The sequence below is a fragment of the Myxine glutinosa genome, chromosome 9, assembly GCF_964187855.1.
Source record: "Myxine glutinosa chromosome 9, kmMyxGlut1.1, whole genome shotgun sequence".
Taxonomy (NCBI): Eukaryota; Metazoa; Chordata; class Myxini; order Myxiniformes; family Myxinidae; genus Myxine; species Myxine glutinosa.
Window position 1 is genome coordinate 87,102,203 of NC_136269.1, and position 26,369 is coordinate 87,128,571.

The window sequence follows — 26,369 nt, forward strand, 5'->3', positions numbered from 1 at the left end:
CACACACACACACACACACACACTTATTCCACCTCGACGGAGACCGCCAAGCAAAGGCATATACATCGACAAATGACGTCACTAAGCGACATAGCAGCGGTGTCGTTCAGTGGTAAGATGACGTCATAGAAAAACTTTAAAATTACTTTTAAAGACTCTTATCGATCGATAACAAATCCTTAACGTCCCGATATTGTTGTTTTACCTCAACTTTCAATACCTAGAACAGGTAAACAACTACAAAGACAGATTGGGCGAGTGAGAACAAGTGTCCCTGCGGCCTAGGCAGGGTCCACGTCCTCGACTACAGTTGGTCCGGTTAAAAGTTCCGCAAGGTGGTACCGGCCCGGTACCTGAAAGGCCTGGTGCCAGGCCCCAGCTTCGTCGGTCTCGGCGAACTGGCGCTCCATGGGAAGCGAGAGGGGAAGAGGGAAGGGGAGGGTGAATCCCACGGACGAATGACGAAGGGAGCAAGAGTCGGGATTACGGGGAAGAGTGGGAGCGAAAGAGTTTTGGGAAAGGAAGGAAGGAATGAATAACGTAGGAAACGATGAAGTGAGCTTGGGATGCGGAAAAATAAAGAGATGAGGGAAAGAAGAGTCCGTAACGCAGAGAACACTCAAAGCACTTGCAGAGTGACGTAATATTTATACTTTCTACAAGATTAAAGTTTTAAACACGAACTTAAACGCCTCGAAAGTTATAAAGCGATAACTCAAATTATCAAAGTGCTATATGACTACATTTATGGCGGGAAATTGGAGGAGAGAGAGGTTATTGTCGTTTTGTGTGTGGTTTGATTGTCTTTGTAGTTTAATAAACCACAAAAGGCCGCCTGCTGCACTCCAGAGGTCCGCGATGCGTGATTACGTCACGAGGGGGCGAGGCCAATAAGCACAGGCTATTTAAATACGACGTAGGCTCCAAAATGAGTGATAAGAAAAAGCAATATTAGAAGAGGGCTTGTATTACATGGTTTAAAGTCGGGGTATTGTCATCATAATTACGTTGCAATCACTCTGAGAGTGAGTATTAAAAGGGGGTCAAATTTCTGATTTTTGGGGGTGGTTCCTAATACTAATAGTAAGTAATACGTGTAATGTCTTTGTTTATATAAAGATGCGAACACGCAGAGACCAAGCATCAAGCACCATCTTTATTCCAGGCAACGGCAACACAGGCCTCAATCGACCCCACTCACAGCGACCGAACTTGGCCCCGCCCACAGCGACCTCACTCGGCCCCGCCCACAGCGGCCTCACTCGGTCCCGTCCACAGCGACCTCACTCGGTCCGGCCCACATCGACCGAACTCGGCCCCGCCCACAGCGACCTCACTCGACTCCGCCCACAGCGACCTCACTCGGTCCCGCCCACAGCGGCCTCACTCAGCCCCGCCCACAGCGGTCTCACTCGGTCCCGCCCACAGCGACCTCACTCGGTCCCACCCACAGCGGCCTCACCCAGTCGTACACGGCACTACACTCCTCCTTAAGTCACACCCCCACTCCCAAAGTCACTCCCCCTTAAGTCACAGTCTTTCGAATATGCTAGTCGTACACACAGCGTGCGTCTAGAACGTGCACAGCGTGCGTACACAGCGTCGCACAGCGTGCGTCTAGAAGAACCATGTGGGCATTGAGCCGTGGACACAGCCAACGACGGTGAGGCATTGGACACAGATGACGGCTCCCCACCAGACACCAAACTCGGCTCCCCACCAGACACCAAACTCGGCTCAACCTAAACCAGAGGAACATCCACACGACTCTCACTGCCATGAACATCCGGATCCACAGATGGATGGGCATCTGGCGGAAACGTGTTCACGGGCACCTCAATGGATGAGGACACACCACACGGCAGAACAGAATTGGTTGTGTGTGAATGACTGGACCCGAAAGCCAACAACTGATTCACATGACGTTTCCACTTCCAGGTAAGTCCGGCCGAGGTACGAACAAGGAAGGTAGTTAGCCAGACCGAAAACTCGGACCACAACAGCCGGCACCCATTTCTGTCGGTGTACATAGTCCCGTGCCAAAACTGGCTGGTCCACCCTGAATGAACGAACATTGGTCATCGTAACAACTTCCGGTGCACCAGGTCAAAGCAAATCCAGGAGCGACCGCAACTGTTGGCCATACATGCGGAATGCAGGTGTTTCCTGTGTCGTAGATTGCACTGAATTACGATAGGTGTGAAAAATAACATCAACCCTACTCTGCACGGTTCGAACCACCAGACCTCTACGCAAGGCACGTTTCAAAGCTTTAACAAATGACTCAGCCTGGCCATTTGTAACTGGGTGGTAGGCGCCGACCTCAGGTGTTTGATACCGTTAGCGCATGAACACAGCAAACACCTCAGACACAAGATGGTAAGGTGCCGACCTCAGGTGTTTGATACCGTTAGCGCATGAACACAGCAAACACCTCAGATACAAACTGCGAATCATTATCCGAAAGTAAAATCTCCGGAACCCCCTTGTTCGCAAAAATACCCCACAGGAGCTCCACCGTATTCTCTGCCGAGTTGGACTGGGTTATAACTACTTTCGTCAGGGGGCCAGGAGCTGAGCCTGGAAAGTGGTTCCAAAGTTTTTTTCTCAGTGTTTTCATGTTATATAGGTATTGTACTCTATGAAACTGCATGATGGCATTCTCCCATCATTGAGCATTTTCATATAACAGGTTTTATACAAATGCGGCTATCAGGACGCAAAACACTGGTTTTAGGGGAGTGGGGGAAATAGAAACACCCTTATATCTTTCCAAGCGTTCAAGCTAGGGTTTTCATTTTTTGCATATGGGTGTATCTTGACCATACCTATTCGTGGGTCAAAGGGCAAAGCCATAGGTCAAGGTCAAAGGTCAAATATCTGGGTCAAACGTGTACAACTCAGCATTGTTTATACACTGTGATATATTTCTCATTATACTGAACCTGTATCCATTGTTATAACGTCTAAGGTCTTGTTATAAGGTCTCATGAGCTCAATACTGAATGAAGAAATGCTAGACTACATAATATTTATTGACTTCTTTATGATTTTATGTTCAAAGATTACATCAAATCTGGTTACGCAAATGATCTGTATATGGTGTACCTATTCATAGGTTACTAACCCACCAAAATTGTACATATTCTGTATTTGGTTTTTAAATCTTTCTTATATCATGAACATCATCAATCATCAGTGTTATTGTAATCATCACCATCTTCCCCTTCATCACTTGTTTCATCATCACTATCAGGTGATATAGTATTCACTCTGTTGTGACATACTGATGCTGCGTCCTGTTGCTGACAGGCACAGAAGACTGAGCAAGTCATTCCTGCTTTGTTGCATCCACATCGAATACTTTCACATGGTGTGTCACTGGAGCAGCCACAACTGATGATCTTTTGGATGTACTCGGGGACCAGTTGACTTCCTGCTGGAACTGTAGTTGGGCAGAGCATGTCCCCATCTTTGCTCCATCCATACTCTAACGGGTCTAACTTCTGAGGCTCAGACCTCAAGGCATTCTTCCACAAGAAAGTTTGTCGGTGTGCTCTTTTCAGATTTTCCTGGAAAGCAGCATCAGTTGGTGGGAGTGAACAGAGTTTTGGCATTGTGCTGCTCCCCTTGCCTATTCTGGTTTTCCATACCTTTGCTCTAGCCTCACACAGAGTATGGCAGCTTTTCTGACCGTAAGTAGCAACAGCGAATTGAGTTGCCTGCTTCACTACTTCAGGCCAGGGGGCCTCAACTTCTCCAAGAAAACTCAGTGAGTGTTGTTTTATAGTGTTCAACATCTTCTTCTTCCCGATGCCAAAGCATCCTGCTGCAGTATCACATCCAGATAAGGAGTGTCCTGCAAGCAGGTTTGGAATGAGGCCTGCATATTGGGCAGCGGTTGCCTTGACGTCTATGACACTTCTTCCATGTATCGGAGATTGGATTATAATTGGGATGTCAAGATTCTGCTCCAGATAGTGGTGCAACAGAAGAGCCCACACATCTGTATCATCAGCCACCACAGCTACACCGGATGCCCCCTCTGAAGCTGCCATAAATGCCTGCTGCACGATAATATTGTCAGCTTCCTCATGACTGCTATACAGATCTCGTCTTTCCATGACAATGCCCTCGCTAATCTCGATAGTTTCCTCCTGTCCTGTTATCAAAAGTGTGTGCTCCTGTGTATGGTTCTGAACAAAGTCTTCATCTCTTTGCAAGTCCTCGCATATCAGTTTGATGAGCTGCTTCTTATTGCCTGTAAGTCAATACTGCTTTCTGTGCGGGGATTGGTGTTGAGGGTGTCAACTGATACACCCTGCCAGTACCCCTGGCTAATCGTGTTGAATCTTTGGTGCTGAATTCATTGTATCTATCAAAGACTAGATAGACATCACATTTGGAGAGCTTCTCTGCTATTTTGTGCTTGAAGGCATCAATGTAAGTCTGCACATTTCCAACAGCAGGCCAACCAGGTATCCAGAGAAGGGCACACCCATCAATGGCAGTGACTTCTATTTCTTCATGGGCTACTGTTGATGACACCTCAATTTCCATATCTCTTTTCAAGATGGATTTAGATGTGGATATCCACATATCACCAGAGTCTGCAAAGAGAGCCGTTGGCAGTGGAGCCAATTCATGGGACATCAGATGGTCAATGTCTATATCACTATTACTGGCCTGCAGACATATGACACGACTGTAGATTAGGTTTGTATCAAAAACCTTCTGTGTGCCAATATTTACAGACTTCTTCGTGTCTGTCATTGAAGTTATCCTTCTTTCAATCTTGTGATGAAAGCCTCGAGGTAAAGCCTCTGTAAATTCCCCGGATTGTTTGCTCCTGATTTCAATTGATTTGAGAACATTAACTGTTGAAGATGATTGTACCCTTCAAGTAACTATGTTCACAATTGATCCCTCTGGGTGCTGCTGGTGGTCAAGTGGTGGTATGCACTGGGCCATCTTCACTTCACTTCACTTCTTCACAAGGGGAAGATGGTGATGATTACAATAACACTGATGATTGATGATGTTCATGATATAAGAAAGATTTTAAAACCAAATACAGAATATGTACAATTTTGGTGGTTTAGTAACCTATGAATAGGTACACCATATACAGATCATTTACGTAACCAGATTTGATGTAATCTTTGAACATAAAATCATAAAGAACTCAATAAATATTACGTAGTCTAGCATTTCTTCATTCAGTATTGAGCTAATGAGGCCTTATAACAAGACATTATATGTTATAACAATGGATACAGGTTCAGTATAATGAGAAATATATCACAGTGTATAAACAATGCTGCGTTGTACACGTTTGACCCAGATATTTGACCTTTGACCTTGACCTATGACTGACCTTTGACCCACGAATAGGTATGGTCAAGATACACCCATATGCAAAAAATCAAGACCCTAGCTTGAATGCTTGTAAAGATATAAGGGTGTTTCTATTTCCCCCACTCCCCTAAAACCAGTGTTTTGCATCCTGATAGCCGCATTTGTATAAAGCCTGTTATATGAAAATGCTCAATGATGGGAGAATGCCATCACGCAGTTTCATAGAGTACAATACCTATAGAACATGAAAACAGAGAAAAAAAACTTTGGACCCACTTTCCAGGTCAGGCCAAAATATGCATTTGACCCCCTGACTACTTCTGGCTACTTAGGGTAAGCGTCGATCACCACCAGAAACATGCGACCCATGACTGGCCCTGCAAAATCTACATTCTACATGAACGCGCAGCCAAGTTCTATCAGCAGGCGGCCATAACAACAACACACCTGAGGGATTATCAGCATCAATTTGACACGTATCACATGCTTTTACCATCCGCTCGATGTCTGCATCAAGCCCGGGCCAACAACAAACTCCGGGCTAAACTCTTTGTTTTGACCAAACCCAAATGACCCTCATGCAACCCATTGAGACAGCACTGATGTAAAGCAGCAGGAATGACCACCCTCATGCCCCACATTACACAACCTTGAGCTAAGGACAGCTCAGATGCCCGTGATACATAATATGGAGCATATTCTGACGTCGAGGGCAACTCGCGCCAAGAACCTGACAAAACAACGTGCGCAACACGTGGCAGCACAAGACCACGATGAATGGCAGCGGCCACTTCCACAGCGATTACCGGACCAGATTCAATCTGTTCCAACATGAACACCTCAACCTCATCCGCAGGTTCCGCATCGGCCTTTGTAGACGGCAATCGAGACAGGCCATCACAGTTAGCGTCCCGTTCGGAAGCACCAAATTTGATTTCATAGTCGTACGTACTGAGGACAAGGCACCATCTCTGTATCCGAGCAGCGGTAGTGACTGGAATGCATTTCTGAGGATTAAACAAGAAATGAAGCGGCTGATGGTCAGTTTGTAGGAGAAAATGCCGACCTATCAAGTACTGACGAAATCTCAACACACCCCATACCAAACTCAGCGCTTCACGCTCAATCTGAGCAAAGTTCTGCTCTGCGGCTCTCAGAGCACATGACGCAAAACACACCGGTCACTCAGCACCGGCACTCATTACCTGAGACAAGACGGCACCATTTCCTTACGATGAGCTGTCACACGCCAGAATGAGTGGACGTGAAGGTTCTAATGTGCGAGTACAGTGTCTGCAGTAAGGGGAACTTTGACTCGTTCAAATGCTGCTTGTTCCATCAAACTCCACCTCCAACGAACATGTCGATGCAGCCTGCGAGTCAGCGAAGCGAGCTCAGTGCTGAGGTTGCTGAGAAACCTCTGGTAATACTGAGCAAGCCCAATGAAGGAACGAAGCTGAACTTTGTCCCATGGGCTGGGCATGTCGGCTGCAGCGTCGACTTTCTGAAGGGGTTTTGACAGCTCCTATGGGGTGATGACATGCCCCAGGTACTCCACTTGCTTCTGAAAGAATAAGCATTTCTCCTTGTTCAAGTGAAGGCCATGAGCAGCTAACTTAGACATCACCTTGTCAATGTTCTCAAGATGTTGTTCAGCCGTGGCGCCCGCAATGAGGATGTCATCCAGGTAGCATTGTGCAGGTAAGTCGGTGCAAAGACAACACGTCACCTTCTGCCACATTGCCGGAGCTGAAGCGATCCCGAAACAAAGACAGGTATGCTGATACATACCCTGACATGTATTGATGGTAAGGAGGTGATGATCCTCTGGTGCGATCTCGAGATGAAAGTACACATCGCGCAAGTCCAACTTCGTGAAGTACCGACTCCCCGCCAACTTTGAATATATCTCGTCAATGGATGGCAGTGGATACTGCTCCACGCAGAGGTTGGGGTTAACAGTCCCTTTAAAATCACCACACAGGTGAATACCTCCATTCCGCTCAAGCACTGTGACCATGGGCGTTGCCCACTCAGAGTGTTCCACCGGTTCAATGACCCCAATATTTTCCAATCATCAACCTCTGGTTTGACCCAATCACGAAGGGCATATGGCACCGGTCGAGGCTTGCAGAATCGCGGAATGACACCCTCCTTCAGGTGCAGGTGACCTTGAGCACCTTTGAGCTTCCCAAGTTCAGGCCCGAATAGAAGTTGGTGTTTTTCCAAGATCCCTTCCAAGCGCGAAAGAGACGGAAATGACGTATGGACACTGTAAATGTTTGCCCAATCCAGACGAATGGTGTGCAACTAATCACGACCAAGTAAAGATGGTCCAGAACCATCAACCATATGCAGGGGCAACACCGCTTGCTGGTCCCGATAACGAACCAATACATCCATCAAGCCTAATGGCTTTATCATCTCCCCTGTGTAAGTATGAAGGGTAGTGTGTATCGAGGGTAACACCAGACAACCAAACTGATGCCAGATCCGTTTACTCATGAGACTGACTGATGCCCTGGTATCCACTGTGAAGTTGACTGGCCTACCATTCACACTGACAACCACCACAAAGGGTGATTAACAGCTGACGTCATCGGAAAAATGCTCTGTTGATCAAACTCACTACCAGCCCCGACCACATCAACCGATGACGGTGCCCGGCCCCGACAGACCCTCCGCACATGTCCCGTCTTACCACACCGGTAACAGACCACATTCCGAAATGGACAGCTCCCACGAGAATGTGAACCACCACAACCCTGCAGAGGCTGCTGTGGTTCACGCTCAATCACGGATGATTAACTAACTAACCAGATGCCACTAACTAACCAGAATTAACTGACTAACCAGATTATTAACTAACCAGAATTTTAAATAACTGTGGTCCCTGTAACGCACTGCTTGCATGTACCCGGGAAGAAGAAGAAGAAGAAGTACCATGATCCAACGACCCAGTTGGAGAATTGCAAGCACGTGACCCTCCAGCAGCTATGGCATTAACCGCAGAGTCCTCCCCAACAATGGTGCGAACATCCTTTCTAGCTTGTTCCACAACAGCCGCAGTTTCAACCGCTTTAGCAAATGTCATCTCTTCAAACGTTATCCATAAAATTGACGCGACCACCTTCTCATCTGACAATCCCACGATAAAACGATCCTTAAATCTTTGTGATCGTTCATCATCACCAAAACGACACTCCTCCGCCAGATGCTTGAGCCTGGCCACGAAATCAGCTACACTCTCATCGGGAAAAAGAACCAGGTTGTCGAACTCGTACCGCGATAACTGTGGTGACTTGCCTTGTTTAATGTGATTGTGCAGCACACAGGCCTCACTCGGCCTCACCCACAGCGGCCTCAACCACAGCGGCCTCACTCGACCGTACACGGCACTACAATATGTTATTGTACACCGCTCCTTTCCTATTCCATCTCCAGGCGCTGCATAACGTCATTGCCGAGCACTGAAGGGGGCTCGGCAATGACGCACGCTGAAAGGGAGTACTCAGTTTTCACTCTGGTTGTTTGTTTGTTTTCTTGTTTGTTTGTTTGGGTGATATCTCAGCCATCATTTGAGCTCGGAAGCTGAAATTTGGGCACAATAGTGAGTAAGTACTTTGTCAAAAACTGTATTTTTTGATTAATCAATTAATTGATTCCTTAATTATTATCGATTAATTAAGTACTTATTTATTTCTTTTCTCTTCTGGGCAATATCTCAGGCACCTTTTGAGTTAGGAAGCTGATATTTGGACATGCCAATGACCAAGTGATTTGGCTGTAAAGGATATTTTTGATTTATTGATTAATCAATTAATAGATTAATTATTGATTAATTAATCAATAAATTATTTAATTTTTTTGATTAATGACCTATTTAATTAATTTTCAAAAGGTTACAGCTTCAGATGAAGCACTGGTGGTTTAGGTATGCAATTGGCCAATTGATTAAGAAAATATTTTTGATCATTATTTATTGATTTTCATTATGCAATTAATCAATCAATAATTGTACACCTCTCCCTCCCAATACTGTCTCTTATGCACTGGCGGATGTTATTTATTTATTTGGCATGGGGGTGGTGTACTTTGAATGTATCTGTAATTGTATCAGTTATTTCTGATATTCACATTGGACTGAGAGGACATGGACATCAATCCATCGAAGGGATATTTCTTACAAGTAAAAAAGACACAGATATCACCTTCAAATGATGGATGTGATTGAGTTCCCAGACACCTGAAATCTACCTTTGTGAACAAATTCAAACTATTGTGGGAACGTGGTCAAATAGCGGTTAGCGGGTGTAAAATAGACTAGTTATCTTATTATAATAGAGCAAACGTATATGGTTATGTCGGTTTGTATGTACAGTCACATGAAAAAGTAAGTACACCCCATGTAAAGTTTTGACTTTTTCAACATATTTCAACATACAGCTATTTGATCTTCATTTCAACAATATTGACAGATAAAGGTGATATAACATAACAAATATCATGAAACATTTACATTTTGTAGTCCATTGTATAATTTAAATGAACATAAATGCAAATTTCGCATGTGGAAAAAGTAAGTACACCCCTACATTTATCACTACTTCAAATACCGAAAATTAGAATCAGGTGCACCAGCACAGGTGCAAATGATTAGAACATCGTTAGAGAGGATCTTGGAGGAACCTGTCTTCTTTAAACCTCAGACATTATCTATCAATATTGTTGAAATGAAGATCAAATAGCTGTATGTTGAAATATGTTGAAAAAGTCAAAACTTTACATGGGGTGTACTTACTTTTTCACGTGACTGTTTATATGCGACCAAAACGTCTTCTTCTTAAAAAAAAAAAAAATTAACACCCTCTTAATTACGTTGACAACTGAGACCCCTCAAACCTTTGACGACCCTTTAAGTCCCCCAAGACCCTTAAGACCATCAAGACCACAAACACACCCCAAAGACCCAAAATATCCTTGAAGGCACTGAGGCTCATAAAGACCCTGAAGACCCTTAAAGGCCCCGAGGATCCAAAACACCCCGAAGACCCAAAACACCCTGAAGACAAAGACCCTTAAAGACCCTTAAATACCCTGAAGACCCAAAATACCGAAAATACCCAGAAGACCCTGAAGGCCTAGGAGACCCAAAAGACACAGAAGAACCAAAAGACCACAAAGACCCTGAAGTCCCTAAAGACCCAAATGGCCCCAAAGATCCCAAAGACTAAAAAGACCCTGAAGACCCAAAACACCCTGAACACCACAAAGACCCTTAAAGACCATGAAGTCCCTAAAGACCGAAAATACCCTTAAGACCCTGAAGACCCAAAACACCCCAAAGGCCCAGATGATCCAAAAGACCCCAAAGACTCAAATGGCCCCGAAGACCCAAAACACCCAAAAGACCCTGAAAACCCAAATGGCCCCGAAGACCCAAAAGACCCTTAAGACCCAAAACACCCCAAAGACCCAAAACACCCCGAAGACCCAAAACACCCCGAAGACCCAAAACACCCCGAAGACCCAAAACACCCCGAAGACCCAAAACACCCCGAAGACCCAAAACACCCCGAAGACCCAAAACACCCCGAAGACCCAAAACACCCCGAAGACCCAAAACACCCCGAAGACCCAAAAGACATGGAAGACCCAAAAGACCCCGAAGACCCAAAACACCCTGAAGACAAAGACCCTTAAATACCCTGAAGACCCAAATGGCCCCAAAGACTAAAAAGACCCCGAAGACCCAAAACACCTTGAAGACCATAAAGACCCCAAAACACCCTAAAGACCCAGAGGATCCAAAAGACCCCGAAGACCCAAAACACCCAAAAGACCCTGAAATCCCAAATGACCCCGAATACCCAAAAGACCCCGAATACCCAAAAGACCCCGAAGACCCAAAACACCTTTAGACCCAAAACACCCCGAAGACCCAAAACACCTCGAAGGCCCAGAGGATCCAAAATACCCTGAAGACCCAAATGGCCCTGAAGACCCAAAACACCATGAAGACCCAAAGGACCCTGAATACCCAAAAATACCATGAAGACCCAAAACACCCTGAAGACCTAAAAGACACTGAAATGGTCAGATGCCTATCCTTCTCAAACGACGTGTGGTTAGGTGCGCGGAGTGCGCCGTCACGCTAGTACCATTAATAAACACACTCAGTGCCATGTGTATGTTTGGTTATGGCTTTTTTTATTTGAATCGATGACGTATAGGTGTGGATACTTTGCGTTGCCATGAGGGGGTGTGGCACGTGGGTGCTTTTCGTGTTGGACACGAGAGACGCCATGTTGGACAAGCATGTGCAAGCCATGGAATAAATGTCCTCTCGCGTTTCCTTAACGAAAGTTTTAGGAGTCGGTTTGTACCATTACAATACTCCCTCATGTCATCTTCAAACCATGGTTTCCCCCGACACCTGTTCCAGGCTCTTCCACAGGGTGACCAGGTCTGAGGAAAAAAATACGGGACACTGGCATTTACCCTTTAGAACCCACTACAATTACCCTTTAGAATCCACAACAATAACCCTTTAGAACCTACTACAATTACCCTTTAGAACCCACGACAATTACTCTTTCGAACCCATTACAATTACCCTTCAGAACCCACAATTACCCTTTAGAACCCACTACAATTACTCTTTCGAACCCACTACAATTACTCTTTCGAACCCACTACAATTACCCTTTAGAACCCACTACAATTACCCTTTAGAACCCACTACAATTACCCATTAGAACCCACAACAATAACCCTTTAGAACCCACTACAATTACCCTTTAGAACCCACTACAATTACTCTTTAGAACCCACGACAATTACCCTTTCGAACCCACTACAATTACCCTTTAGAACCCACTACAATTACCCTTTCTAACCCATCACAATTAACCTTCAGAATCCTTTAGAATTACCCTTTAGAACACATTACATTTACCCTTTAGGTCCCTTTAGAATTACCCTTTAGAACCCTTTAGCATTCCTGGCGGTTCAGGATGGAGAGAGTGGGAATTATCCCGTCCATTGGGTTATTTGCTCCTTTGATTAAATAGATAAGCAGCACCATATTTACATGTTAAGCGATAAAGGAGATTGAGCTTTATCGAGCGATAAAGTTATTGGAGCATGGAATGAAGGTATTGGCAAGGGAGGATAAGGAAGAAAGTGAAGATCGACGAAATGCAGTTTGGATTTATGCCAGGAAGAGGAACAACAGACGTGCTTTTTATTGTGAGGCAGTTGCAGGAGAGGTACATGGAGAAGAGGAAGAAGTTGTTTCTTGGGTTTGTTGATCTGGAGAAAGCATTCGATAGGGTTCCACGCAAAGTAGTGACATGGGCATTGAGGAAGTTAGGAGTGGAGGAATGGTTCATCAGAGTAGTGATGGCAATGTACGAGAGAGCGCGCACAGCTGTAAGGACGAAGGCCGGGAACAGTGGTGAGTTTGAGGTGAAGGTGGGAGTGCATCAGGGGTCGGTACCAAGTCCACTACTATTTGTAGCTGTGATCGAGGTGCTGGCTCGGAACGTAAAGGAGGGTTTACCGTGGGAGTTGTTGTATGCAGATGATCTGGTGTTGATTGCGGAAAGTATGGATGGACTGAAGGAGAAGATGAACAAGTGGAAGGAATGTATGGAGACAAAAGGTTTAAAGGTGAATATCAGAAAAACGAAGGTGATGGCAAGTGGTAAAGCCTGTGGTGAGGTGGAAAGAACTGGGAAGTGGCCGTGTGCTGTGTGCAGCAAGGGTGTCAGAGTGAACTCCATTCAATGTACAATGTGCGCTGAGTGGGTTCATCAAAAATGTAGTGGTCTGAGAGGGTCATTAACCAATGTGGCAGCTACATTCAAGTGTAAGGTGTGCACAGAGGGAGCTGCAGATGGAGGAAATGTTGAGTTGGATCTTGGAGACGGCATGAAGCTGGAAGGTGTGAAAACATTTTGTTACCTTGGAGACATGCTGAATGGAGAAGGTGGATCAGACTCGGCAACGGTTGCTGGAGTGAGATGTGCATGGAAGAAGTTTCGGGAACTGAGCGGCGTGCTGACGAGGAGGGGAGTGTCGTTGAAGCTGAAGGCAAAGGTGTGTGCTGCATGTGTGAGAAGTGTTATGATTTATGGGAGCGAGACATGGGTAATGAATGTAGAGCAGCAACGAAGGCTGGAAAGGGTGGAAATGCGAATGGTTCGGTGGATGTGTGGAGTATCGTTGAGAGAGAGGAAGACAAATGATGAATTGCGTAAGATGATGGGAATAGAGCCTGTGATGGATGCTGTGAAGAGAAAACAGGTCGAGATGGTTTGGTCATGTGTTGAGGAAGGATGAAAGTGACGGGTTGAGAAGAGTGATGGAAATGAGTGAAGAAGGAAGTAGAGGACGGGGAAGACCGAGAAAGACTTGGCTAAAGATGGTGGAAGAAGAAATGCGGGCAAGGGGGTTAACAAGGAGAGATGCAGAAAATAGGGCAAAATGGAGAAGATTGTCATGGGGACCGCAAGGCTAACCCCCACTCTTGCAGGGAAAATGGCCTTGAAATGCCTGTTGTGTTGTATATTTACATGTTAAGGCAAAACGTTTTCGGTAATTCGATCTTTACTCTGAAATAACTATTTTCTGCTCAACTAATAACGTGAAAACGTGTTTCCAAATGGAAACTTGCACAAAAAGTTGGAAAAATGATGTAAGTTCATCTTATAAAGACTGATGAGAAAATGAGAATCACAACAACTTTACGTGAAAAAGTAAATAATTACCAAGCTTTCTTTGGAATGTTTATTACCCAGGTTACCTTTTCTGCTTCTGAAGTAATTTACTGTGAAGAAGGTTTTGATCCCTTGTCTGGTTGTGGCATCCATCAATTTAGAGTTGTGCGTGCTTCCTGCTGCTTGATATGGGATAAGCCGCCGTGGGAATGGAGAAACTCCACGAGCATACTGTAACCGTACAGTCAGCTCCATGACAGTTTTCAGTACCCTCCAACCAGTCATAACTGGTGGAAAGCAGCCATTAGTCACGAAAGACACACATCCTTTTTGTGGTCACCTTCCTCTTTTTCAGTGAACTTTGGCCCTTTAAGGTTACATCACTCCCAGTCCCGTGTGACAAATCCCATGACAGGATTGACAGTGTTTCGTTTCCGGCTGCTGCTTGGCCTTATTGACAGCATATTGTTGCCATGATGGAAGCGTACGCGTCAGCGCTGCATGCCGCCTTTCCTTTCCCTTTTCAAATATTGTTCGGAAGATGAAAACTAAGGGACAAATGGCGTCCCGGGAAGGTTTGAAATGGGCGCGGGACATTTGAGTAAAAAACAGGACAATCCCATATAATACGGGACACCTGGTCAGCCTGCTCCTCCACCACCACCCCAACTTTGCATCCCCCAATTACGTATCCATCGACCCATGCCCCTCCCCTACATGACTTCCTTCACTCCCCACCCCATCTCTGCTTCGCCAGTGTCCTGCTCCACCCACGCACAGCCCCTCCCATCCTCCAACCCCGTGTCACAGGCGTCCAAGCACCCTCCAGGCTGCACAGGCACCCAGCCTCTTCCACCCTCTCCATAGGTGTCTCCACACTCCCATACCCCTCCAAAATTCCTTCTCTAACTCTATGGACCTCAACTATATGACTGTGGTCTTCACTCCAATTTGACAGATCTCTCAATCCACGTGGCCACTATCAAACCTGGCATTAGTTGCCAAAGTGAAACCTTACTCCCTCCCCCACATGATGTTCCCGATTTCTCAGTCTCTCCCTGGAATTGTCGTTTCCGGTTCACCATGCCTGAAACCCATTTCGGTGGCTGAGTTGAAATCATAACCCCCAGGAGTACCCTTGGCTTCAGTTTCCCCCTCCACAACCACAGCATATTTGTCTGTATGCTGTACCGTCCTCCAAACAGGGATGACTATTTACATCTCCCTCTTTGCCAACATGGACCTTACTCTAAACACCCATCCCAACTCTCTCTTCCTTAGTTGTGATCAGGGCTGACATAAGATCAGGGCCGTCTTGAGCATTTGATACAGTCTGGCACCCTTTCCTGCTAGACAAGACGGATTTCTGAGAAATGTGAATGTTAGGTACATTTTTGGGTAAAAGTTGGGAACCTCACCTTTTAACAATTAGGGTATGCTGAATTCGATTAACCCGGTTCCCAAGCCGAATTTTGAGTTTTTGACCTTCTAATTACCATAAAAAAATGGCTGGCTAATTGCCATTTTTGGACAATTTCTTTGAACAATCATTTATTTATCATGTATATACATGCGGTTTTTTTTCTTTAACTTCACAACTTTTACCCCAAAATGCACCTAGAAGCTTATACATGGCCTTTTTTCATAAATCCGTCTAGTCTATATTATGGTTGGCGGCATATTGAAACAGACATTCAAACCGATATTGAAATTGGACACTATAAAATGGGAAATGGTTTTAATAAGACAATGTTTCATACAACCATTTATTCTAAAATTAAGTATACATGGCCATGAAGCACAAACATTCAGGAATGTCACACATGTTGTTTTGCCAAACTACATCAAATTCCTACAAGGGGTCTGATCATCACTCTGTTGCTGACAGGCACACATTGATGTGCACCCCAACTCTGAATAGCGACATTTGCAGCGTCGAGTCTTGCATTGCTTCTGGCATGCACAACAAATCATCTCGAGGCAACTTTCTGGGATTGGACTCGGTGACATCAGAATAGGCTCTCGTCCTGAATCACCACGTTTCCATCCCATTTCCACAGGTGCAGGAAGGTCGGGTATGGCACAATGAGCATTTCTCCATACCATGGCTTGATAGTGTACTCGCATCAAATGGAAATGAAGAGCATCACTTGTCGGTGACATTGCTTCTGGTTTACCAGTCTTGGAGAACAACATATGTCATGCTGAATCAACAGATGTTGTTCTGTGCACATTATATATTCTGCAGACGAACGCTTCTGCAGATTTGATCATCTTCTCTGTGAGTTCACCAATGCCCAAGTTCTTCAGCAGTTTATTCAAAAACTCAAAATTCGGCTTGGGAACCGGGTTAATCGAATTCAGCATACCCTAATTATGTTAAAAAGTGAGGTTCCCAACTTTTACCTAAAAATGCACCTAGAAGCTTATACATGGCCTTTTTCCATAAATCCATCTAGTTTATTAGGCCCTCTTTGCTTACACCACCCAAGGCCAACTCCACACATGACTCGCTGACTTACTCCACTCCCGTAATTTAGCGTGTTGCTCCGGGATCATCTCCTCGAATCGTCAAGGCTGGGATACCACAAGGCAGTTTATTAGGGCCAGTTTTTTTTTTCCTAATATTCATCAATGATCTTTCTGATTCATTGGAAAATCCTGCCTATCTCTCTGCTGATAATTCCACTGTCTGCCGTATCATTTCTCATCTTTCAGACAGGCAGGCAGCAGCCTCTTCCCTCTCTGCAGACCTTGATAGAATCAAAGTGGGTCTAACACTCGGAATAGGTCTCTCAACCTGGATAAACACACACCCTATCTTTACAAAAGGACTATCTTGCAAACCCTCCCATCTACTTCCGAAACAAACCACTTGAAAAGGTTAAGTCACTCAAACTTTTGGGCCTCACAATCAGCCATGATCTTTCTTGGGCAGATAAAATTTCCAAAATGGCCCACAAAGCCAGCCGCTGACTGGGCATCCTTCGTCATGCAAGGTCTTTCCTTGACCAGTCAACCTTTGACCATCTACAAGGCCTTCACTCGCAGCTTAATGGAGTACTGCACTCCCCTTTGGGCTGGTGGTCCTGCCTCTCACCATACCCTTCTTGTTGCCATAGAAAGCAAGGCCCACAAAATCATTGGGATCTCCCGTGATGAAGTCGAGTATCGAGGCCTGTTACTTTCACATCACAGGCAGGTTGGTGGTCTCTGTATTCTACCGCCTTATTTTTGGTCTTGCACCCTCTGCCCTCTTTTGGCTCTGTCCTTCTGAGGTTTATGCAGAGTGCAAATGGTCTGCCAGTACCCATCTTCTTCTTAAAACTCAAAATACAGGCTCAATGCTCATCTCCACTCATTTGTTCCTCTTTTTCCCACCTGTGGAATCAACTTCCTGTCTATCAGCTCCATTCTTCCCTCTAGGGCTGCATGACAGCTGTTCACTACAACCTCAGGTCACTACCCCCATCATACTCATCTCTTCTACCCCAAATACCCCCAATTTCCAAGCACTCCATTTTTCCAGATTATTGTTTTCCCCCTTCCCCATTGTTGTCATAGACTGATTGTTTTGTTCCTTTTCTGTTTCATCCCTGCTTTCCCCTTCTTACTATTTAATCAAGCTTGTTCAAAAGTGTCCTTTTCCCCCACTGTTGGTGTTTCCCCCTTTCTTTTTCTTCCAACAGCCTCAATTGTGTATACAAAAATAGAGAGGAAAAAAAGAAAGAAGTAATGACCGACATGAAAAGGGAAAAGCAACTTTAAGCAAACGAGTGAAGACCCAACACTCCAACAGCATTATGAAAAATAAGTGTTTATCTATATTGCGAGTTCACAGTATGGCAGTAGTTGAATATAACGTACCGATCATCGATAGATATCTCCTATTTGCATTAAAAAGACCCTTAAAAAGGGTCACTATAATCTATAATAGTACAAGAGATGGATACATGTAATGCCATGGGCAGCAAAGTCGAACAAGCATCTGGTTTGCTTAAGGCACGTTTGTGCGCCGGCAGGATGCCCAAGAGGTGTGCACAATCACCTCTGAACTGTCTGGTCTGGATTAGAATCTTGGCCTAGCTACAAACTCTCATCCGGGTGTCAGCAGGCAGGGCAAGGCATCAATGTGTGTGCCGTCCCTCGAATGGACGTTAAACTGGGTGTCCCTTCTTGCCAGCATTAGTTTGTTTATGTTAAAAATCCCACGTTGTCCTTGGTGAAGAGTAGGCGAACTATCGCCAGCCCCCTTTGCAAACTTCAAAATTCCGGCCCTAACCAGGAGGTACTGCATTATCGGTACAGCTACACCCTCCACAGTCAATTATGCTACGCGGAGTCATGTGCTGCATACGAAAGGCTGCAGTGGCACTTTTGTGAGCCCTGCAAACTGACCTTATAGATCAATTTATTCGGTTATGATAATAAAATAAATCCACCTAAACAGTTTTAGTGCTTTGCTTGGTAAATTGTACAGCCTGCTGATTTCAAATGTGTCAAAGTGTGGATGTCGTGCATTTTAAACAAAATGTTAATCACATTCCCATAAAACAAATTCAACAAAGATGGCACAGCCTTTATAAAGTTGTCAATAAATTATAAAGTCTCTAAAATAAAATAATAACATTTCTGAAAATTGGTTTCATAAATAACTTGAAGATTTAATTGCAACCATCCATCACCCCAAAATATTTTAGAATCTTGAAATACCTTTTCAACATCGAATCCTGTGAAATCAGATTGTCCTGCAGAAAACTGCAAGACTTTCAGATAGAGGTGCAAATCGTAAACGTAGCCCACGGAGCACCCCATTGGCAAACCACAATTATTTGGTTGCTGGGAGACGGGCGTTGCAGCTCAGCAGCAAAAGGCGTCGTCAAAATGGTGGTCTGATGAAGACAACCTAATGGTTGGACAGTGTCCCCATAAAGGAAGGCGAAGAATACAGGAATGGGGAAGATTATGGCAAAAGTCAAAGTAACTCCTGTTCTTCATCTTCAGAGCCTGAGGGACCTTGCCGGACCTCTGAGTACCACTTGTTTGTCAGCGATCTCATCTGGATGCGCCCGTTCCTCAAGTCCTGCCAAGCAAACACATACACTGCCTCTCAAAGAATGTACCATGTACATTTAGCCCAATCCCTTTTTTTTTCTTTTTTCTAACATTTCCAAAAACGTTTTAATCCAACAACCTTCTCCACTTTCAGCAATAAAATAATAGACAGAGTTTCCTAAGCTTGAGCTCCGTTTGACAAGCTGGTCACGCAATGCAAGTAGATGCATGACAAGAATGGAGAGCAAATATGATCAGTGTGTACAATGGTCTTGCCTCCTTGGTGACATGCCGAGTAAAGAGTGGCACCAAGTACTTGGCATCGAACCACAGGAAGCCTTTGAGATTTGTCTTAAGATATGTGGCCTCATATTCCTCCTCTGTCAGCTCTGATAGATGCTCAGATTCAATCGTGTTACCCTGAAAAACAAAGATTATCAAAATGCAAAAGACATCAAAATTCATGGCGATAATAAAAGTGGTAAATAAATAAATTAATATATAGTGCTTTGTCCTGCATATAGAAATATAGTGGTAAAGCACGGGGATATTTATTCCACCACAAAATCACTCAACCAATCGGTACTGTGCAGTTAGAAACATGTGACAGAATTCAAAAAGTTAAAAGAGAAACTTCTCAACAAAATCTTTATTTACCAAAGGAACAACAAAGTCATTACTTACGGTAATGAAGGAATACAGTCACGTGAAAAAGTAAGTACACCCCATGTAAAGTTTTGACTTTTTCAACATATTTCAACATACAGCTAATTGATCTTCATTTCAACAATATTGATAGATAAAGGTGATATAATATAACAAATATCATGAAACATTTACATTTTGTAGTCCATTGTATAATTTAGATAAACATAAATGCAAATTTCACATGGGGAAAAAGTAAGTACACCCCATGAAATGTTTTTAATCTTTTTAACATATGTGGACATATCAATATTTGATCTTCATTTAAACAGTATCTATAGATAAAGGTGATCTAATTGAACAAAAAACAATGAAAAATTGACTTTGCAATAATTTATTCAACAAAAAATTGTTGCACAGCATGCACATGCACAGCTCGTTTCAAATTGCCCCACAACATCTCGATGGGATTTAGATCCGGGCTTTGACTTGGCCATTCCAGAACCCTCCAGTTTTCTTTTCAGCCATTCCTTGGTGGATTTACTGCTATGTTTATGGTCATTGTCATGTTGCAAGGTCCACCTTCGGTTGAGCTTCAACTTTCCGACAGATGGCCTCACATTACCCTCAAGCACCCTCTGGTACAATGAATAATTCAGTGGATTCTATGATGGTGAGCTGCCCAGGCCCTGATCCAGCAAAACTGCCCCAAACCATAATATTTCCACCACCATGCTTTACAGTTGGTATCAGGTTCTTGTGGTCAAATGCTGTCTTTGGTTTTCGCCAAACATGTCTTCTGGTACTGTGGCCAAATAGCTCTACCTTTGACTCATCTGTCCAGAGCACATTGTTCCAGAAGTGCTGGTCTTTGCCTCGGTGTTCATTGGCAAACTTTAGTCTTGCCCTGATGTTCTTTCTGGACAGCAAAGGTTTCCTCCTGGCACACCTCCCATGTAGATCAAATTTGTGCAGCCTCTTTCTAATGGTACGCTCGTGCACTTTGACATCAACAGTGGCAAGAGCTACCTGTAGGTCCCATGATGACATTCTGGGGTTCTTAGAGACTTCTTTCAGCATCTTACGGTCTGCTCTCGGGCTGAACTTGCTGGGGCGGCCTGGCCTGAACAAGTTGGCAGTTGTTTGGAATCTTCTCCACTTGTACATGATATTCCGGACAATCGAATGATTGATTTCAAATTGTTTGGAGATCTTTTTAAATCCCTTCCCAGACTCGTAGGCATCTATAACCTTCTTATTGAAGGCCTCAGAGAACTCTTTTGATCTAGGCATGGTGACGCCGCACACTTCAACAACAAAGAGCAAACCAAACGAAATGTCTGAGGTTTAAATAAGACAGGTTCCTCCAAGATCCTCTCTGACGATGTTCTAATCATTTGCACCTGAGCTGGTGCACCTGATTCTAATTTTAGGTATTTGAAGTAGTGATAAATGTCGGGGTGTACTTACTTTTTCCACATGCTAAATTTGCATTTATGTTTATTTAAATTATACAATGGACTACAAAATGTAAATGTTTCTTGATATTTTTAATATTATATCACCTTTATCTATCAATATTTTTGAAATGAAGATCAAATAGCTGTATGTTGAAATATGTTGAAAAAGTCAAAACTTTACATGGGGTGTACTTACTTTTTCACAGGACTGTAACTGAATAATTTAAAGAACTTCCTCAAATTATTTGGGAAAATAATTTAGTGGATGGAGATGGTTTAGCAAATACAAGAGGATCGTTTGGAATTGCCAGAATACTGCAATGGACATTTACAGTATTCCAATCAATTTAAGAAACGGACAAACTTTCCATACCATCTTTTCTGTCTTGCTGAGGGTGATATCCTTGCGCCGTCGTTTCATCAGCGGCACTTCCTCTACTTCTAAGAACTTCACCAGCGGCATTGTGGCCCCACCAAGGATGATTATGGTGAACATGACGATTACAATGGTGGTTGTTCCCAGCAGCTGCCGCTTCTCCACTGGCTCGAGCTGCAAGTGCAAACTAAGTGCATATGGAATCGCTCCTCGCAAGCCTGGTTAACGAGATGAGGGGAGTCATGCATGACACACACATTGACTCGGTCTACTTGTATGATTATTCAACGTGTAAACATATTAGCACGTGTGTTTTACCGCTAAACCACATGATGAACTGCATTTTTGTGGTGATCTTGTGGTCACGGAAGTAGTTGAGCACAAAGGAAAGTGGGTAGATGTTGATGGCTCGTCCAATCAAGGTGAGTATCTGGATGGCAGGATGCATGGTATTGGCAACTGCCCTGCCAGGTGCAGTGCAAAGAACTACTCGCAAAAGTTCAGACTTGTCATTTATTTTCTTCAGTACAATGCTCACGAAATATCTTGTTCATGTATTATAGGCACAACAAGAACATTAATACTGCGTATGAATAAACAAATTATATGGGATTTTAACCTGGGATCCCAACATTATGAGTCACGAGTATGTGCTCAGATATAAACATCAAAACCAAATGAACTTCCGGTAAACAAAGATGGAAACACCCCAATTGGTCATGTGCCACCAAAGCACACCTTTGGCTCTGCACAATCAGAGAAAAAGCAAACTGGATACTGGATGGTCTAAGAGCAGGTTAACACAGGCCATTTTCATAATCCACATCAAAATCCAATATGTGGATTCCGGCCCTAACCAAGATGTTTCCGGCCAAAATCGCACATCGTTTAGGCCCCTTCGCATAAATTTACCTCTGTCCTGCATGGTTGGGTACAAGACCATTGCATCCTTCTGGATGTGATGGATGCCATAATAATTATTTACCGCTGCATTTTGACAAAATAGACAAAGAAAAAATGACATCCTCTAATGTGAGGATGGGTGTCCTCAAAAACACATGTTGATGCTGATGTAACGATGATCCCTTTGGACACAGTTAGAAATATAAGATGTGATCAAGAAAGCTCATCCTTAGCGACAATCCCCTCTACCCTGCTTTTGGTGTTTCCATCTCGGCCGCACCCCCTCCCCTCTCTACTGTTCATTTCATTCCTTTACATCCTGATCCATTCTGTGTTCTAGCTCCTCCACAAGTCTAGTCTCTGTATACAAAAAACAAGGTCTTAAACTGCATTCCATCTACTAAACTCCCCTTCCCCCATCCACACACCCTGCAATCCCTCCTCGTGCCACATGTGGTTCTCATCCAATCTGCAAATTTCCCATCCTGGATTTCTACTCCTGGTACATCCTCTTCCTGTACCTAATAATACTAACTTTCCATCCAATCTCTCTCGTTTGGAGCTGCACAAGAGCAATGTTTGACTTACAATGCACCAGATGACAAAGGATGCTTCAAACTTGTGTGGAAAGCTGAATATCACAAGTCCCAGGTAAGCAAACACGCAGGTCTCTGCACAAACAAAACGTATCAACATCAGCATTTCAGGGTCCTTTTGTTTTGGGGAAGAAACTAAACAGTTTCCATATTTTCAGATTTATTGTATATTTATTGAAAGCCATGATTATTGATTTTATTATTAGAAAACACTTTTTTTGTACACATAAATTGAGGTTTGTGGAAGAGCTAGAGTGAAATGGAAGGAAACAAAATAGAATGGGACTAAATAGCCAAGAAGTCGGTTCTACAGGAGAGATTAAAGAGGACCAATGAGTGGAAGTGAGCAGTGAGCCTGGATTTTGAGTGTTTAACAAGAGGGTTACTGGCAGACAGTTTGCCATGCAGAAACCTGGATGGGACAGAGCGAAGAAGGCAGAGAGTGCAAGACAAAAAGGAGGCGGTAGAATACAGAGGCTACCAACCTGTTTGCGAAGCAAGAGTAGCAGACCCAGACACACTCGGCTTCGTCACAGGAGATACAGGGCCTTGCTTTCCACGGCATCAAGAAGGGCAAAGTGTGAAGCAGGATCGCCAGCCCAAACGGGAGACCAATACTACATCAAGCAGCGAATGAAGGCCTTGTGAAGTTAAGAATGAACTGTCAAGTCTTGTGTCACAATTAGAGGGTCATTGAGATGGAGGAAATCTAGGAGACCAACTTGATATGGTTTATTGCATCAATCTGAAGAATGCTTAAAACATAGCCTTTCAGCATAACAATTTGGCAGCTCCATGCTGGTGCATCTGAATTCTATGCTGGTGCATCTGACAACACACAGTTTCAGCCATAAAGAAGCGCGTGATCAATCACGTAATAAAAATATAAAATAACCACCTTTAGAGGCCATTTTTCCCCGCAAAGCGGGGGTTGGCCTTTTTCGGGAACCGTGGTTGTTGTTGTTTTTCGGTCCCCTTTTTGAAGCAATGTTTTACGGCCGGATGCCCTTCCTGATGCCAAACCGTTTTGCCGCCTTTAACGACAAACAGGGAATTACCAGTGAACTGGTACTCAATTAGCCGACCTCGGAAGGATGACAGGCTGAGTCAACCCCCCTGGCGTTAATTCAGTGATCGACCGGGATTCGAACCCAGGATCCTTGGATCCTAAGCCGGCACCCTAGCCGCTAGCCCAACACCAGGGCTTGGTAAATTGTACAGCCTGCTGATTTCAAATGTGTCAAAGTGTGGATGTCGTGCATTTTAAACAAAATGTTAATCACATTCCCATAAAACAAATTCAACAAAGATGGCACAGCCTTTATAAAGTTGTCAATAAATTATAAAGTCTCTAAAATAAAATAATAACATTTCTGAAAATTGGTTTCATAAATAACTTGAAGATTTAATTGCAACCATCCATCACCCCAAAATATTTTAGAATCTTGAAATACCTTTTCAACATCGAATCCTGTGAAATCAGATTGTCCTGCAGAAAACTGCAAGACTTTCAGATAGAGGTGCAAATCGTAAACGTAGCCCACGGAGCACCCCATTGGCAAACCACAATTATTTGGTTGCTGGGAGACGGGCGTTGCAGCTCAGCAGCAAAAGGCGTCGTCAAAATGGTGGTCTGATATTATTAGATAGTAGATATTATTAGATAGTATTATTAGTATGTAGATATAGTATTATTATTATTAGATAATTAGATTATTATTAATTAGATAATTAGATAATTAGATTAGATAATTAGTACAATTAGATTAGATAATTAATTATTAGATTAGATAATTATTATTATTATTAGATAGTATTAGTACTATTAGATAGTATTATTAGATAGTAGATATATGGTGGTCTGATAGTAGATACTATTAGACAATGCTGGCATGAGTTTAATTTGGTCTGGCATTTGTGCATTATGTGATGACGAGGACACGTCTGGTCAAGCTGATGCGATTTAGCGACATTCTATGAATGGGCTTTCTCATCCGCACTGCAATGGGAGCACCACAAAACGAAAGCGAAGTTGATGATGCGCAATCGCAAGTCCCCCCCCCCCCCCCCCACCCCACTTCCCACCTAAAGATGGCAAAAAGTTCCACCAGGAATGACCCAATATTAGATTTTGAATTAAAAAAAAAAAATTCCATTTTGACCCTGGACCCTAAGTCCCGACTCCCAAGGACAAAAGCCCAAAAAGTAAAATCGTTACATATTTCCAAAAATACAAAAGTAAATCCAAAAAATAAAATAGTTAGTGTTTTGTGTCACATATTTCACATAACACATAAAATCCAAAAAATCGTTACATATTTCATACATCCCCCAATGCTGATTGCATATACAGTGTTTCATTTAAAAATGTGCCCCCAAATTTATTTATTTTTTTGGTATTTGACCTTTCGACCCTATCCCAGTGGGCGGTGCTAAAAGTGGTACTGCTCTTGCACATTCTTGCCATGGGGTGATCATAACGACCAAGTTTGGTGAATTTCTGCACAACAGTTTAGGCCAAGTAAAAGAAATTATTTAGTTTCTCGTCCAGACTTTTCAAAAAGGAGGCCTTGCTATTTTATATTTTCCAGATTCGTGAATGACTTGGTTAAAACGGCAAATGGCAAACGATGAACCAACAAATTCCACATTCCTGTGCCACCTTCAGTAGAACGTCAGGCATTTACAGCACATTTTCTATATTTTCATTCCAAACAGCATCATTCATCATTCCAATCTCAAATTAATACAATATTACTACATTATCAAAATAAAATGATAAATCATGATTGTATCGATATATCAAACCAGTGAACAGTCATCTGTTCACTTCCAGATTCAGGAGCAACGTCTGGGTCGATCACATTTCAAAATCATAATTGTATAAAGGAATTTTTGAAACCTCATACCTACCACCTTACGACACCTACTGGGACTCCAAAACATTCCACAGGAGGTTATTTTATTTCCTTTCAGCAAAAGATGCAACTGTCATGGTTATTAAACACGCCCCCTGTCATGTGACCAGATCCTCAGCTCTGATTTTGTTGTTTTTTTGAATACAAGATCGAGGCTTGTGCAAGAGCTAACTGATCACAAAAAGATAAACTGACACATAAAACATATGATAAAAGGAGTGGGAGACACGATGGGGGGGGGAGAGAGGGAAGCACACAAGTACAACATTTGAAGAGCAGGGGCATCGGGAGATCTGTGGGAGGGAGAGGGCTTGGGGGGAGGAGGCAACATGGAC

General features: G+C 43.6%; 2 protein-coding genes across 3 annotated transcripts in view; both read right to left on the reverse strand.

The window, feature by feature from the left end:
* Window positions 1-18,928, reverse strand: part of LOC137435246 (tyrosine-protein phosphatase non-receptor type 1) — a 56,378-nt gene extending 37,450 nt beyond the window's left edge. The window contains exon 1 of one of the 2 annotated variants that reach the window (XM_068128859.2): window positions 18,795-18,928. In XM_068128859.2, the coding sequence (XP_067984960.1) occupies window positions 18,795-18,896 (102 nt within the window). In that variant the 5' untranslated portion in view covers window positions 18,897-18,928. Of the gene's footprint in view, window positions 1-353; window positions 667-18,794 lie in introns of those variants that run through there. The other variant, XM_068128860.2, reaches the window with a different exon arrangement.
* The window catches only part of SLC9A8 (solute carrier family 9 member A8), a 34,378-nt gene continuing 23,813 nt past the window's right edge, over window positions 15,805-26,369 (reverse strand). The window contains exons 13-17 of the mRNA XM_068128861.2: window positions 23,109-23,191; window positions 21,936-22,047; window positions 21,615-21,835; window positions 19,413-19,556; window positions 15,805-19,164 (exon numbers count right to left, since the gene is read on the reverse strand). Of these exons, the coding sequence (XP_067984962.2) occupies window positions 19,057-19,164; window positions 19,413-19,556; window positions 21,615-21,835; window positions 21,936-22,047; window positions 23,109-23,191 (668 nt within the window). The 3' untranslated portion in view covers window positions 15,805-19,056. The remainder of the gene's footprint in view (window positions 19,165-19,412; window positions 19,557-21,614; window positions 21,836-21,935; window positions 22,048-23,108; window positions 23,192-26,369) is intronic.